We start from the raw sequence: 17,467 nt of genomic DNA on the forward strand, positions 1-17,467 counted from the left end.
TGAAATTTGCAATTAACATACATGGGAGCAGGAGTGGCCATAACTAACCACATCAGCTCTTTATTTTTGTAGGGAATGCTGTGTAAAAATAAAACACCAGCTGATACTGTTATTGGGTCTGATTCTGCCCTGTGAAAGTTAATGGTAGTTTGCTGCTGGGGTGCTTCAATGGGATCAGGATTAGACCCTCCTCTGTATTTGTGATCCAGGTTTGTGATAAATAAATTAAATAAATAAATAAAAGCAGCCAATACTAATGCATATTGTCTTTTTCTGTCTATACAGAAGATACAGTGTAAGCTCACTCCCTACTCTGCCCCTTTCTATGCTACTTACAAAGCAGAGCACAGTGTAGCCAAACTGGACATATTAGGATACACCCTGGAATGCGCACAAATTCTTGGAGCAGGACAAGACAGTAAAAGTACAGTTGGCACCAGAATGTGAATTCTAATGTCAGTGTAACCCAACAGTATCATTTAATATAAGTAGGAGGGATTATTGTTTAGAGAAGGATCCAAAACAGGAATCAGAAAACCCCAAACTCTGGAAAAGTTTGGATTTGGAGACAGTTTCACTGCTAAAGCCTGTTTGAACTGTTTTATATTTTTCAAAAAAACATACAGAACATATACCAGTATCCTCCAGGTAAGGGCTTATTTCTCAAACATGCCCCTGGCAAATATGCTTCAATCAGGCCTGCTTTGTTTTCCTGATGTGGTAGTTTCCAGACAGAGAAGCACAATAGGGTGGTAAGCAGGCTACCCCCATGCCAACTTTGCAAGGGTCTGATGCCATGTTCCTCCCTGAAGCAGCTTACTCTGCACCTACATTTCTCCATTCTTTGTAGTTCTTAGTTTAGAATGCAGTTCATGCCAATCTTGAATGCTGAGAGAGAATCACCAGTGGTTGTTTACATTTCTCAATGTTGACCTCTAGTATATCCATTAAATATAAAGGATCATTCAAACACTAGCATTGTTTCCCAAACACACAAACTGCAGAAGCCATCAGAAAGAAAGAGAAAATGTTCTGTCTACATTAATTCACATTTTGTTTCTTTCCTTTCAGTAACAATTTATTTTAATGATACCTTTACACAGTTGATACCCATGGAAATACATATGTCATCCACACATTTACCAAATGAGTTCACTGTGATTAGTGCGACAGTAAGAAATCCCAACTTAATTAATAATGATGAGATGTTTAAAATGAAATGTTACTTTGCTTTTGCTAGGTTCATAATCAGTAGAAGGAAGTAGCTCATGCACAGGGCGTATTTGGTGGTAATTGGAAGGATGATACACAGCAACAAAAATGATTAAAAATCTTCAGCTCCAAGTGTTCTGCAGGCTTTGCAGAACCCAAAACCAATTAGTCTTTTATCTTTCAGGAACAGCCTGGGAAGTGTGATCTTAATTCAAGCTCAGCATGATTTCTGTGCCATTCAGAATAAGAGATGGTGGCAGTGATGGTAAAATGGGAAGCTGCTGATTAAATCTCATTTGAGTTTTAAAAGCTAAATGTTTGGAGAAGTTCCAGTAATTTGAGATAATAACAGTTACATCTTTCCAGATTTCACCGAGGCATATTACTGCACCTATGCTTGATATATAAAAGATATATAAGATATCATAATATAAAAGGGCACCATATTGACCTTCAAAGTAGTTTCATATCCCCAGATATATACAGTGATCAACTACTGTATGTTCTGATTGTTAATGGTAAGATTCTTCCTTTTTCTTATGTTACAATGGCAGAAAGAAGCCAAGCGATCAAAAAGAATTCTAAGATGTTTGTGTGAAAAGCCCTAAATGAAATATGCAGCATATAACTCTGGGTGAGGGGAGAAAATGCTTACATTTATTCCATTTACTTGTAGAATTTAGTCTAATCTGTCTGGATTTTTAAATCTACTGGGTTAATACCTTCCTGAGAAGCTCTGGATAAAAGAAATGTGGTAGAGGGGAGAAAAAGGGTGGTTTTATTGTTAGATTATGTTTGGAAATATCTGAAAATAAGTCCTAGCTGACATTTGTTAACTTGTTTTATATTATTTTAACATATAATTATGTCCAGTTGTGATGGGTGTGTTATGGTAGGGGTTGGGCAATTGCACCATCTCGTTGAAGCTGTTGGGTGTGATAGCCATCTTCCATTCAGGCTAAATGGGGGAACTAAATGCCCTATTGTTTAGTGATAGGTGAAACAATGGAAAACCATCAGCCAAGGACTAAACTGCATGCAAGCCTGAGCAGTGACTAAGCCATGAGGCCCAAGGAGTTTTCCAGGGGTCAGATAACAAACATAGGGGTGGGGGTTGATTTCATTCTGGGGGAGGGGAATGTGCACGTGCACACATGTGTGCAAGAAAGAGAGAGCGAAGAAGCATAAACATCACAGAAGCATGCAAAGAAAGCAGCAAGAAAGCCTGACTGCCAGCCTGAGAGGCACTTGCAGCATGACCCTTAGAAAAGCTAAAAAAGAGCTTTTGGGCAGAGTGCTGGCTAGAAAGAGGCTTGGAATTCTGAGCAAAGAAACTGTCTTTTCATATTTGATTCCTGTGTTCAGGGAAACAGGAGTTTGTACGTTCTTTGTAAATAAACAGGATTGCATCAAAGAAACACCTCCCTGAAACAGCCTGCAAGACCCTGAATGTTAGCTAACTGCTAGAGCCAAAAGGGATAGCCGGTACATATTGAAAGAAAATGAGAAAGAAAACACATTAAAGACCTCCTACAGAAATAACAGTCAGTACAATCGGATAAATAATAAAACTAATAACATTCAAATCAATGTTTACATTTTGCTTGTATGAATATTACCTGTGGTGGTTTTTTGTTTTGTTTTGTTGGTTGCTTTGCTAAAAGTCACAAGCATACAGTACCTTTAATACAAATCTGATTTCTGTGCTACTAGAAATTCACAAGTAGTATGGAATTATGAAACTGAGTCAAAAGTGAATATTGATGTGAGTGCACTTCTGAGAATGGAAAACAAGATGGCAGTGAATCCCTCCCTACCTGTGTTTGTGTTGGCTCTGGAGATGTGGAGGAAGGTGAGAAATAGGATGGCATCCTGATGGAGAGTTTGCCAGACTCAGAATACAGTAGTATATTCAGAAATAAATGTTTAGACCTTGTAGAAAGAAGAGGGAAATGTACATTGAAAAGGAAAGGATCCTCAAATCCTACTAAGCAATTCATTTTAAGGGCTACTTTAATAACTAAAAAACAGAGTTTTCAATAATAAAAGCCTGCTTCTCTGACTACATTTAATATAGTAACCCAAATGACTCAGTTAGCTCCAAGAGTTTCATTTTAATTACTATGTAGAAATAGTACTTGTTATGATATTTGGGCTTCACTCCAGAGTTCATAACTGGGGTGATTATTATAACTTAAATGGCAATTGTATGTAGTTTATACATGGTTTATACTACGTCGATGTATAATAAGACTACTCTTGGCCTAATCCTAAACTCAGATACATAAATGTGTATCACCCAAATGTGGAACAATCTGAGGCCCACACAGCAGCCAGTAGCTGTTAAACTCTAGCTCTCTGGGAATTTGGCATTCTCCAAAAAATGTATTTGAATAGCAATCTATGACTCTTACATTTGTGCTTGATGGTTCCCAAAATGAAGAAGGATTTAAAAACTGTATCCCAGCTTCTTTCTTTCTATGTGGCAGCACTTGCTGGCTTCAACAACAGTATCCTCCAGAGCAATGAAGGAAACAACCACACCCCAAAAATATTACTTACAAGGGCCAGATTGTAGCCAGCTTCTGCATAGGTGCAAAAGGAGCTTCCAACTCTTGTAAACCCTATGCAGCAGCCAACCACAGTTATAATCCTTGTGTTCAGACAGTGTAATGACTGCTCCCCAGTAGTGCCCAAAAAGAGGCAGGGAGAAGCTGTGGCCATGATGCTGTGGCTCCTTCCTCACCAGCCAATGGAGTTGGCCAGCCATGAAGAGGAAGACACAATGCACCCGCTTATGGGTAGTAGTATAGGGACATACGCCTGTATGCCTGGGGCTTGTGAAGGCAAAATGCCTCCCAGAATTCTCACAGGAGTGGAGTGGCTCCATGCCGATCCCAATATGGAGCAGTACCTAAAGACATGACGGAATCCTACATCATTGGGGGGAAAAATCCCTAGGAGAACAATATATATATATCATTGGGAACAACAAGTCTGCACTGAGCTAGACTACCACAGATCTCTAAACAGAAACTTCACTCTGACTGTCTTAACCCAGTAAAATAGACAAAATACGGGTAGATTCAACAAATACGGGATCAGCTATCACAAAGAGGACACTAAAAGTGGGAAGTACAAAGCATAGAGTGGAAACATAAGGTGAAATCCTGGCCCCTTTGAAGTCAATGGAAGAATTCCTGTTGACTTCAGTGGGGTCATGATTTCATGACTAGAGCAGTATAAAATGTGTCAGAGTAAAATCAAGAGACATTTTCTGCTCCATTTGGCGATGATATTAAGGTGTGATACTTTCTCAAATTATAAGAAATGATAAAAGACTTTTCATCAAAAAACAAAGAAGCAAAACTGTATAGCTCTTGAAAACAGGAAAGAGATAGTAGAAATGGTCTTATGCTATCTGGCAGCCTGCCATAGTATAAGAACCTGATCCAACTCCACTCAAGTCAATGGAAATATGACCAGAGGTAATAAAACCCCAAACACAGGACAGATGCTTGAAGCAAAAGTAGTTCTGGCAGATACTGTACTCATAGTAGGGCTGGTTGAAAAAAATGTTATGAAATATGTGGTATTTTTTCACATAAATTAACTGAGTTTCCCCCATTGTGTGCCCCAATTACAGACTGGGCAAGTAATATGTGGACACATTTCTCAACTATATTTCACAATTTTAAATAATAAAATAATTAATATTTGTTCAGGCTCTGTCTCTTTGATGCTCTGACAAAGTCAGTTATGCCAATCAGATATTATTTATGTGATATGGTTCCTTTCCTTGCAATTCAAACAGGAATTTCAAAATAAATTTCCTGAATGTAAGGTACTTCATGTACGTAGTGAAATAAACATTGCATGTAGCCAATAAACGTTTACCAAACACAAACACATCTCACAAGTAATTTAGATTCAAATGCAAATCCAGCATTCAGCAGGTAGACCTGTGACTATCACTGCAGGACCGTGGAACCATAAACTAACCAATGGATTACATTTATCCAGGGATGTAGTTTTTCCATCTGTGATAATATCATGGGCAATAATTTTCATTTACTAATCTACATATAATCAAAACAAGCTAGTGTTGTAAGTAAAAATACCCTTTGGGTCAAATTCTGTCCTGTCATAATTCCATTGACTTCAGTGGGTGATGCCCACAGAATTTGGCCCATTTTATTTAACTATTTCTGAACACCCTGTGTGAGATGGAATGGATACAGACTGGAAATTACTTATACAGAATGTGACAGGGACTTGCATCATTTGGTGGCATGTAGCACAATCTGCAGGGAAATGACAGGCATGTTGCATGATACCTTTTCAATGTGTCATGTCAATAGCAGTTGTGTGAGATGCCTATCACTTGGCTGATTTGCTTACTGACATGATACTTAATGCTGACCAGTGCTATTAGGCAATGGATGCAAACTAAACTATATTACTGCTGGTCAGTCAATCAACTGAGACAGGAAGTAAGACATAGCAGCCCTCTTCAAGGCAGAAATATCAATATTTCAGTAAGAGAGATAATTCCATTGAAGCTGATATTCAAGAGACTCCATGATTTATACCCCTGCTAATTTCCATGATAATTGCCATGACTGATACTTTGGTAACCAGTTAGATGTCTTGAGAATTCACAAGCAAAAATTATTGAGTGAAGCAATAACTGGGGAATTTTTTCAAATGCTCCATCTGTGCACTGCAGAAATGTCTTGTATACTTGTATTTGGGTTGCTTTACAAATATGTCATCTCTAAGACTCTGCAAGGAATTGGCAAGTGGAACTTTGCCTTCTCCAGATTTGTGAAAATGGTGTCTTTTTATTATTAATTATTATTATTATTTTAGTGGAGCAAAACCTCCATAAGAAGTTATTGGAATGCTGGAACATTTCCTCTTTTGCCATTTTAATGAGCATTGAACATCAACAATGAGTGGATTACATGGAGACATCAATAAAATCAGTGTTGTTCTTCTCTAACATGTAAACATAGATGCTTAAGCTCTGACTCCAACATGTTCCAGCCAATGTCTCAACTTTGTCTGTTTTGCCTGCAGGGATCCTAGGGCCTTTATAAACATCTGCTCTACTGGTTCTTGAGGGAGCTTGCTGACATTTCTTTTCCATGTTCCATAGTAGCGCATGGTGGTCCATTCTAGATGTAGGCCCTTGTCCACATCACCTATCTTCACTTTACCCTGTGTATTTTTAAGTCATTTGCGTATTTCCAGTAATACAGTCATTAAAGTTCATATGGAGATGCTGTGAATTTATTAGATGGCCAGTATCCTAGAACTAGTCAGTGAAATTAGAAATACCATCATCTTTTTTTTCTGTGTTATTGCTTCAGGAAAGATATTTACACATTAGAATGGGCTTCAACCAATTTATCTGAGGGAGGCCCCCTTTTACTTCTAAGACTTCCTAGTGACTTCCGCTGATCTTAATGAAAAAAATCTTTCAAAAGCATTTTCAAATTTCTTATCTTCTTGATTGGTGTTGTGTTAAGAGTCGATATTGCCTCACTTAATAATAAACCACCAGTGCATAGAAATACAGCATACAGCTATTGCATATGGTTTTGATATCCAGAGCAGTGACGAATATTTGGCTGTGCTGCCTTTAGTTTCAACCTAATATCTACAAAGTAATTTCTAATCTAGATGTGGGTACTTTATCCGAAGCACAGTCATTTGGATACAATATATATTTTATGGGCAGAAAATGTTTGTATTAAATCACTGTATTGCAACAAAAGGACAGCTCTGAACCCCACAAAGATCTCTATTTATAAGTGATTCCTTTTGATCTGTGTGGACTTTCTGAACTGTTCTTAGCCTAATTTTACCTACATTTGCTTTTGTTTTTTCCTGTTCAGTTTATTTCTCTGACAGGCAGCTTTCCTCTGCCATGTGCCAGTTTGAACATCTGCAGTGCATGAATGGCTCCAGGACAAAGTCTGCTGGGATGCACAGTTTATTTTGGGTACTATTCAGGGCTGATTGTACGTGTGACCCTTTTAATTCATGTCAAATGTACTCCTTGGCTACTTGTGGTACTTGGTCAGTAACCTATGCTTACTGGTATTTGGAGCCATTGCACTAGAAGAATTAGTTTATTCAGTAGAATGCAGGCTGATATTCATGACTAATTTGAACAAACTTGAAATACACAGTATTGTTAACTGAGTATCATGTTCTATTAGAAACTTATGTTCTTTATCTCACGAATTCTGAGATGTCCTAAAGGCATCCTCTAACACCTCCCTGTCTGTCTAATGAAAAATGATACAAAAGGGGGAGAGAAAGAGTCCTTATGTTGCCAAAGGTTTCAAGTGCATAAAGAATCACTAGTCACTCATCTACACCCACAAATAGGAAAACAATAGAATTACGTTCATTGGCTTGTTTCATTAAAATCAACATCAACAAAAGCCATTGTATTTACCAAGGCTGATTTTAATTTCTACCTCAGAGTCAGAGTTAATGAACTGTGTGGAAACAGATTGGCTGTGCAAGATTTACCACACAGAAGGAAAATCCAGTTAAAGTCCTATGGGATTGAAGGCCTTACCTCTCTCTCCACTTCCACAGCTGAACATTTTATTCATTATCTACTACTACTGAATCTGGAAACTATTCTATTGAACTGTTTTAGTATTAGGATTAATGTCCAATCTCAATCTAAGGACAAATATAGTAGCTAGTTGATGCCGTGATTAAAGTTGCCTTAGACTTTCCATATCAGTGGCACAGCAGGTGGCAATCAGGCTATACAGTCAGGTCAGACATCTCTGCAACATTACACTGAATTTGACATCTCTTTTTTATGATATTGTATTGCAGCATTACTCCTGGCCTTCCTTGCTTCCACCGCAAAAGAGAGAGCTTACATCATCTCATCACCAGCAAGTGCCTGGCCTCAGCAGTTTTCATTGCATGCATTCTGTATAACTATCCACTTTGTTTCTAGATTAGGGAACCAATTCTGAAAAGAGGACTGAGGACCACACACAAAAAATTCTGACAAACCTGCAGAGTCACATTCATATTTGTCACTGTGCATACAGGTAACTCGTTAGTGCATAATAACCATCTGCACACACAGTCACAGTAATTATATGTATAAAGGTCAGTGTGCATTTGAGTGTACACACCTTGTTTTCTAACCCTTTCATCATTCTTGTGGCTCTTCTCTGAACTCTCTCCAATTTATCAACATCCTTCCTGAATTGTGACACCAGAATTCCAGTGCCAAATACAGAGGAAAATAGCCTCTCTGTTCCTACTCAAGATTCCCATTTATATGTCCAAGGAGTGCATTAGCCCATTAGGCCAGAGCATTGCACTGGGAGCTGTGATGAGGTGTCTGCCCACACAGGTGCAGAAAGGATTAATCTCAGCAGGGAGCAGTGGAAGTGAAACCTCCGAGCAGCCCTGAGAGGCTGTCTGAGGCACAGCCAATCAGGAAGGAGTTGCAGGGAGCAAACCAAGCTGGGCCTGGCAGGCTCAGATAAGAGGAGCTTCAGGGTAGAGCAGGGTCAGTAGCTGTTTGGAGCTCATGGAGTGAAGGGCTGGGCTCCCAGCAGGTGGAAGAAGTACTAGCACCATGGACAGCTCAGTGCTTGAAGGTCCCGAGGTAAGGGCGGAGTAGGTGCAGAGGCATGGGGAAGAGGCTCTGGGAAAAGCAGTGAGCAGTTCCAAGGAGAGCAGCATGAGGTTACCATCAACAGAGTCCTTGGATTGGGACCCGGAGTAGTGGGTGGGCCTGGGTTCTCCCCACCACCACCAACACTGGGGAAGTGGCATGATTATTGGACTACAATACTAACCCCCAATAGGGGGAAAACATAGATGGTGACATGGCCAGAGGGCAGAGCCATGAAGAGGACACTGTGGTTCCTGAGGCAGCAAGAGGGGCTGCAGGCAGATGCAGAGACAGAGTGATGGTATGCAAACCGCGGTCCGGGAGGGTGTCTGCCTTGAGCTAATCCCCTCTAAGGCACCAGCCAGTAAGTGATGTGCCCCGTGACAGGAGCTCATATCCACCACAACCCCCAAAGCTTTTTCAGAGTCATTGCTTCCCATGATAAACTCTCCCATCAGAGCAACAGTGTTCAGCTAAGATCAGCGTATATATAATCTGTAAAAGCTCCATAAAATGCTTAATCATAAAAAATACTCCATATATAGGAAACCTTCATACAATGTAGGAATAGTGCAACCCAATATAAAGAGATCACTTGTAGAACAATGCATCTACTGTAGCAAGCATTTCAAAAATATTTATTGGAATATTTGGAAAATAGTTAATACATGACATACAATGTGTCTATTTCAGATTCCATTATTACTGCTTAGAAATTATCTTCATGCACATTTGAGGGTATAGGATTAGTTACTGGGAAGACCTTTTGCTTTATATCAGCATTGGCATATATACCACTCTCATCTTGCCATGTGTTGATACCATGTCTTCTATAATCTGCTGTGTCAGTAAACTGAGAGTGACATTTTCTATGAACTATAGAATAACCATCTGGTTGGGCTCCAACCTGTGGATACAAGAGAGATTATAGTAGTTCATTCTTCAGCAAACACAAATGTTCCAAAACATGCTGCTTGATAACATCTTGCTCATATTATGGTCAAAATTTAACCTGCAAGAAATTAAACCACTTCACAGAATATAATTATATCTCCTAATTAAATGTCTGGCCACAATATCTGATGCACTGAATTGTGGACCACAGAATACGTATGGTTTAGTGGCCAAGATTGGTGAACTTGGAAGACTGATTTATTTCCTGGCTTCTGGAGATTATTTTTTTTTTGTAATTAAATTAAAAAATATTTGTTCTTGAACATTTTTTTCTAAGAAAGGGAAGGTAACATACCTTACAATAACTGGAATTCTTTGAGATGTGTGGTCCCTATGGATATTCATTGTGGGTTCTAATGTGCTCCATGCACCTGAGCCTGGAAGATTCTTCACTAGCAGCATCTGTTAGTTCACCTGTGCCCTGTGCCTCCTTGTGCTCCGAACCAAGGGCACAAGTGGTGGCACAGACAAACTGTCTCTGCAGTTCCTACTCTACTGTAAATCAAGTAAATAACTGAGCAGAGGAGAAGGAGGACAGGTCGTGGAATACCAACAAAGACCACACATCTTGAAGAACTCCAGTTACCATAAAGGTAAGAACTCCAGTTACCATACCCTTTCTTCTTCTAATGCTGGTACCTGTAGATATTCACTGTGGGTTACTCACAAGCAGTACTCCTCGAGGAGGATGGTGTGAAGACCCAGGGTAAACCACAGATTGCAGGACTGCCGTACCAAAGGATGCTGAAGAAGCCTGCACCAATATGTATTGTCTGGTAAACATGTGCAATGAGCTCCATGTCACTGCTCTACAGATTTCTACAAAAAGTATGCCTTGCAGACACTAGTATATGCTCTAGTTGAGGTACAGAGGTAGTGTGTGCTCTAGTTGAGTGGGCCCTCACACCTTGAGGAGGAGCTATGATCATATAATAACACTGCAGGCTGTATTCTACTATCCAATTTGGGAACCTTTGAAATGAAATTTCCTCCCCTTTCATCCACTTGGCAAAGGAGAAGAATAATCTCAGGGATTTTCAAAAGGGCTTCATCCTTTGATGGTAAAAAAGCCAAAGCTCTACAAATAGCCAGGGAGTTGTCTCCTAGCCTCTCTAGTGTCAAGAGGTTTCAGGTAGAATACCGCTAGATGAAGAGTCCAATTCAGGTGGAATGTGGAGGGAACCTTTGCGATGAATTTGGCATGTAACCTTAGGGACACTTTGTTATGGAACACCATGTAGGGAGGGTCTGCCATAAAAGCCACAAGCTCCCCAACTCTCCTAGCTGAAGTGATTGCTGTTAGGAAGACTAATTTCATAATACATGGAGAAGGGAACAGGAGGCCAAAGACTCCAATGGTGGATTCACAAGTGCCGACAGTAGGAGGTTAAGGTTCCAATTAGGAATTGGCACTGATACTGGAGGCTCTGACAAGACCCCTCAGAAATGTCATGGTCAAAGGGTGGGTATACATCACACAATTATCTGTTGGAGAATGGAAAGCGTTGATTGCTCCCAGGTGCACACACATTGAGCTAATGGATAAACCCAAAGACTTCAGGGAAAGGAGATATTCCAACAGTAGAAATGCCAAAATCCAATGGATGTACGTGGCAATGCTGGCACCAGATGAAAAATCTCTTCCATTTGACAGCATAGTATTTTCTCATGGAAGCCTTTCTGCAGTGTCTGAGGATGGATTGGACTTCCTTGCAGCAAGACTTTTCTATGCTTGTCACCCATCCAAAAGCTAAGTTGTGCGGTGGAGGGAGATCAAGCTGGAATGGACAGTTTTGCCTTTGTTCTGAGTTGGAAGGTTCAGCGACACATGGACATCTGGTAGATACTGGTGAACCAAAACTGTCTAAGCCATCAAGAAGCCACTAGGATCACTGTCAATTTGTCCTGCTTGATCTTGTTCAGGACATGATGTAAGAGGGGAATGAGTGGGAATGCATACACTAGTGACTATGACCACTGAACCGTGAATGAATCCCCTCTGGAATTGTGCCCTTGAGCAACACAGGAGCAATAGGCTGGACATTTCTTCTTACTGGGATGCAAAGAGGTCCCATGACAGGGAGCTCCACTGACAGAAGACGTTCTGCACCACCAAATTGTGAAGTACCCACTCACAGTCTCTGTGCAAGTGGTCTCTGCTGAGGCTGTCTGTTATAGTGTTCATTACTCTGGGAAGGTGCATTGCTGAAAGGGTGATCTGGTGTCAGATGCACTAATTCCAGAGCTTGTCTCTTGTTTATGTAGAATACTGCTGTTATGTTGTCTGACATGATGTTAACATATGAAAAGCAGAAACCTTTTGCAAGCCTCATGCACTGCCCAAAGATTGATATGTAACTGGGACTCCTGTTGGGTCCAAGAACCTTGCAACCTTTGGATGTCCAGATGTGCTCCCCAACTTGGGGGGAAGGGGGGCGGTCTGTGCTTAGATTCTTTGTAGGTGGAGGGGACACATAGGTAACCTCTACAAACACAGATTTCTTTTTTTCCCCCACCAGATGAGAAGACAGAACACTCTGAGGGATCATAACTTGACTAAGGTATCTCTATTCAGCACCCACACCATACACAGCCATGCCTGAAGGCAATGAAGATGGAGCCTGGTGAAGAGTGTTTTGTATCTGCAGGCAGCCATGTGTATGAGAAGGACCAGACAGAAATGTGCTGTTTTCTATGGACTCAGTCAGAGTTAGGTGATTTTGGAGGTCCTTGATTGCAAGGCCCTGTCTTTAGGTAAGTAAGCTTTGGGTGAAGTCAAGTCCAGAGTTGCTCCAATCAATTCTATAATCTGCATGGTGATTAAACCGGACATTTCTAGGTTCATTTGAAGTCCTACAAATTGCAGGAAACTGAGTATACTGTCCCGTGAGCAGCTAGTCATAGAGGTTAGAGGAAAAACTGGACTGCCCTGGCGATGCAAGTGTGTTGCTACCACCGCGAATTCCTTTGTGAAAACTCTTTGGGATGTCGAGAGGCCAAAAAGAACCCTGTACTTGTAATGTTCTAGTCCCACCAAAAAGCACAGAAAATTCCAGTGAGATGGGTGAATGTCTATATGAAAAGAGACATCCTTCAAACTGAGAACTGCAAACCAGTCACCTTTGTTGAGGAAAGGGATGTTGTGATAATTGGGCTACAAATTTACCCTAATTGTGATCTCAACTGTAAAAAGTAAATGAAAGTTTATGTCACAATAACCTATAACAAACATTGATGGGGAAAGGAAGACAGACTGAATTAGTCCAAACACAAATGCCTACTGATCTAACTCTAGGACTGTGTGAAGATCATGCTTGGTATACAATAAAAGTGGGAACCAGAAGTCAGTGATGAAAATCAGTGTGTTGGAAACTATTTTGTCCATGAATTAGGCCTAATGAGGGTATGGACTATTCCACCCATCACTCCCTTTCGGGGTCCTTAAAGAAACAGACTTTAGGGAGAAAAACTGACTACTGGCATGATCTTCACCATCATGGCTGCCACCCCCATCATCTCCTAGGACCCCGGGTCCTACATCATGATCTTGAGAGATGTTCTGTCCTGACCAGGCCAGATAGAGGAACCCACTACCACTTCTGGATCCCAAAACACCACCTGGGATGAAAAAGGATTGAACTTTGACAACAGCAGCAACAGCAACTCCAGCCCATCTCAACTAACTTCTTATTTTTCCCCAAAAGGATAGTTATTACAATCTTTAATATAATCTAACAGACTGTCAGACAAGGGAGAGTTTTCCTTCTAAAAATACTCTCCAGCTAACAGGGAAAAGGAAAACGGGATGTTAATATGAAAGTCTTATGTAATACTTCATATTTTCAAAGACTGTTTTCCCTTCTTGTTGTGTTTGATAAAAGTTTTAAAAGCTTTTCAATGGTGTGTTTGCCATGGTATTAATCAGGCTGAGGTCTCTGAATACCAAAACCCAAATCTTGCTTAACACTGTTTCATACTGGACAGTGACTGGACCATATATTCCTCCTTAATTAATACAACAGAGATTATGGAATCCAGAGTGGTCATCCTGAATCTCAAACAGAATATGAAGACATTCAGCTGTCTGGGATCTAGAATGGGTCTCCTTTTTGGAATGAGGAAGTATCTCAAATAGGAAACCCTTCCCCCTGTGTTGAGGAGGCATGGGTTCTATGGCTCCTAACTGAAGATGGGCGTTTACCTCCTGTCTGAGGAGCCTGTCATGAGAGGGATCCCTGAAGAGGGACAGGGAGTGGGCATTTGGTGTAGGAATGGAAAGGAATTTGATTGTGTAACCAGTGGAGATAATCTCCAAGACCCATCTGTCTGAAGTAACATGTTACCACACTGGAAAGAAATGGAACATGTGGCCACTGAAGGGGGTAGGGACTGTATGGATGCACCAAGACTGGTTTTTAGCTCTTGAAGGTCCCATCAAAATGACTTCTTGGCATGGGATAGCTGGTGAGGGGGGGAAGCAATGGTATGGGGTGCAGTCTGCCTGCAATGGTGTAACTTCTGGTTTCCTGGGTGGCTCATAAGCTTATTGATGGAAGAAGGGATGGGGAGTGAGACGCTGTTTATGACAGTGGCTTAAATTACTTCCTCCAAGGGGCTGGGATGTAAATCCCCAGCGAGCAGAGGGTAACCTGGGAGTCTTTGAGAGAGTGTAATGATTTGTCTTTTTTTTGCTGAACATAAGGTTACCCTTGAAGAGGAGGTTTTCTACCATTGTTTGGACTTCAGTAGGAAACCTCAATGACTGAAGCCAAGAAACCCACCTTATAACTACTGAAGTCTCCATGGAGCGGGAAGTGGGGTCAGTAGCTTTGAAAGATGTTTGGAGGGACAACTAAGCTATCCACCATCCAGAACAGCCTGAAATTGTAGATTGAGCTCCTGGGAAGCTTGGTAGCAAATGGAGACACCTTATTATAATGAGTCATTTCAACATCCAGAGCCTGGTAATTTGCCATCCGGAATTGTAGGCTGGTAAAAGAGAAGCTCTTCCTCTCAAGGAAGGTCCAGTTTTCTCCCTATTAGATGGGGTAACCAAGGCTACTTCAATCTGTTGTGCTTGGTACTGGCTTGAACTACTAGCAAAGTTGGGACAGGATGGGGGAAAAACATACTGCCTCTTTAGATGAGACAAAAGTATCTCTTCTCAGTCTCTTTTGGGGTTGGGGCACAGTTAACTGCAGTATGCCAAACAGCTGGAGTGAATTCTAATAAGACTCTATTGATGGGAAGTGCTACCTTACCAGGGCCCATAGTTTGAAGGATGCCCAGAAGCTTGTGAGTAGGGTCCTGAACTTCTTCCAGAGGGATCTGTAAAGCCTTCACAATCATCCTCAAGAGGTCCTGAAGTTGTTTAAAATCATCATGTGGCGAAGGTGAGACCAGCATCACTGCTTTGTCAGGAGCCAGGGAAGACAGAGCTGCAGATGGATCAGGCAGTTCCAGCTGGTTGGGGTGTTCCTCCTTTTCACAGTGCTTCTGGGTGGAAAGGGGGGGGGGCTGAGGCTTTTCCCGCTAAGAAGAGTTGTGTTCATATTCCTGCTCTGATCCCTTGGAGTCAGGAGGCCCAAAGTATGGGACCCACGAGTGCCAATAAAGCCCAGATATAGGGTTGTATGGGTATACAACCCCATAGTGGAGGGCACCACTGGTCCCAGGCCTGCTGGTATGTCTTGTGGCACTGAGAGGGCACCCATGCCACATCTTGGCCATTGGAGTGGTCTGTGCATCGGCCTCAATCTTGCTGGAGGAATAAGAGTCCTTGGCATATACAGGCAGAGCTGTCAGTACCTCATGTCTTAAGCCATGATTGGTAGATTGAATTGGTGAGTGGCACACTTTTGGTGCTCACAGGTCAACATCCCAGCTGGTGGAAGGGACCAGGGATTGGTGTACTGATGGTGTAAGTACCTCTCTGGAGATCACTGGAACAGAGAGTAGCAGTGACTCTGAGTTGGTGTAGACCCTAGTTCCTCAAGAATAGCATAGCTGGGTCCAGCAGAAGAGTGAGAAGGGGCTCATGTGTAGGTGAATTGGACAGTGCAGGAGGTAGCTGTTAGTACCACTAAGTCCCTCTTCCTCATGAAGTGTGGAACCGCCAGTGCAGAAGGTAATCACACTCTCCTTTCCTTCTCTGATGATGGAACCAGACCCATCCCTGGTTGAGCTGTGGGTATCCCTGTCTCTCAGTATTGGCCCATGTTTGCTGGGAGCTGCAGATGCATACTGGGGCATAGAGTCTTGTCTGAGTTAGAAGGGGTAGAGGAGGCAGACATGTTAGAGAGTTTAAGTGCAGATTTCAACTGCTTCTTAAGAGTGTTTCCTTTTACCTTCTTCCTATACACACCTGGTAGAGTCTTTAAATCTGCACTCTTACTGTCCATGACTGCAAAATGCCATGTCCAAAAGGGTGATAATGGCAGATCCTGCTGATGTACATGGGGTGTCAGCAACCCCAGGGTTGTGCTGTGGCCTTAGAGTTCCATCAAATGCTTCCTAACCCAGAATTCTCAAGATTGCACATGAATGAAATGAGACACTCCCCAAGGCAGCACAAAAAGGAGGCTTAGGGATCACTAACTGGGAATACCTGGGGGCAGGCCAGGTGGGACATAAAGCTGAGGATTTGAGGCATAATAGGTGCTCTGAAGAGTGGGGGTGGCCTGGAAGATAACTCCTACCCCCAACACTACTCTAACTAGAATAAAATAAAACTATTTACAAAAAAAAAATAAACCTGAATAGAAGGCAGGAATGCTAGGAAAGCTGTGGATGCTCTTGGCCCATAAGCAGTAGAAAGGAACTGGAAAGCCAGTTGGTTCATGTCACCCATATGGCCTCAGTTTGGAACACATGAAGGCACAGGAAAAGACCAATGGACACTACTAGTGAAGAATCTTTCAGTCTCGGGCATATGCGTAGCCATAGTGAATAGCTATACCAGTGGTTCCCAAACTTTAACAGCCCACGAACCCCTTTCACTAAATTGTGAAATCTCATGAACCCCCTCCTAAAAATGAATATTTCCAGGGATTTAAGTTTAAATTTCCTCCACACTCTGAGAGGCTCCTGCTGCTGGACCCCATTGACCGCCCTGGTCAACTGAGCTCCACTGAGCTTGGGCTGCAGGTCCTGCTGACTGCCGGGGCTTGGGCTGCCAGCCCCAACTGCCCGGCCCCGCTCTCCCTGGGGCTCAGGCTGCCAGCCCGATGTCGAGCGCTGGGGTTCAGGCAGCCAGCTCCCGTGCTGATGGGGGCAGGGCTCGGGCTGCCTGGCCCTGCTCTCCCTGGGGCTCAGGCTTCCAGCCCCGCGTGGAGCGCTGGGGTTTGGGCTGCTGACTCCCCCACTGATGGGGGCAGGGCTCAGGCTGCCAGCCCCAACTGCCCTGCCCCACTCTCCCTGGGGCTCGGGCTGTCTGCCCTGCAACTGGCTCCCACCTGCTGCCTCCAGTGCCCAGGGTCCTCTGGCCGCCATTAGTGAAATTTTTCTGGCGAACCCCCTGTAACTTTCTGCAAACCCCCAGGGGTTCGCAAACCCCAGTTTGGGAACCACTGACCTATAGGAACCAGCACTCAAAGGACCTTCGTGTTTCAGAATTTACAATGTGTTACA

The 17,467-nt window shown here is 42.3% G+C and overlaps 1 protein-coding gene across 1 annotated transcript in view; it reads right to left on the bottom strand.

Annotated features, from left to right (window-relative positions):
- Positions 1-9,512: 9,512 nt before the first annotated feature.
- Positions 9,513-17,467, bottom strand: part of CFAP95 (cilia and flagella associated protein 95) — a 55,414-nt gene continuing 47,459 nt past the window's right edge. Inside the window, exon 6 of the mRNA XM_048850935.2 lies at positions 9,513-9,791. Within this exon, the coding sequence (XP_048706892.1) occupies positions 9,594-9,791 (198 nt within the window). The 3' untranslated portion in view covers positions 9,513-9,593. The remainder of the gene's footprint in view (positions 9,792-17,467) is intronic.

This window comes from Caretta caretta, chromosome 5 (assembly GCF_965140235.1).
Source record: "Caretta caretta isolate rCarCar2 chromosome 5, rCarCar1.hap1, whole genome shotgun sequence".
NCBI classification, from domain to species: Eukaryota; Metazoa; Chordata; order Testudines; family Cheloniidae; genus Caretta; species Caretta caretta.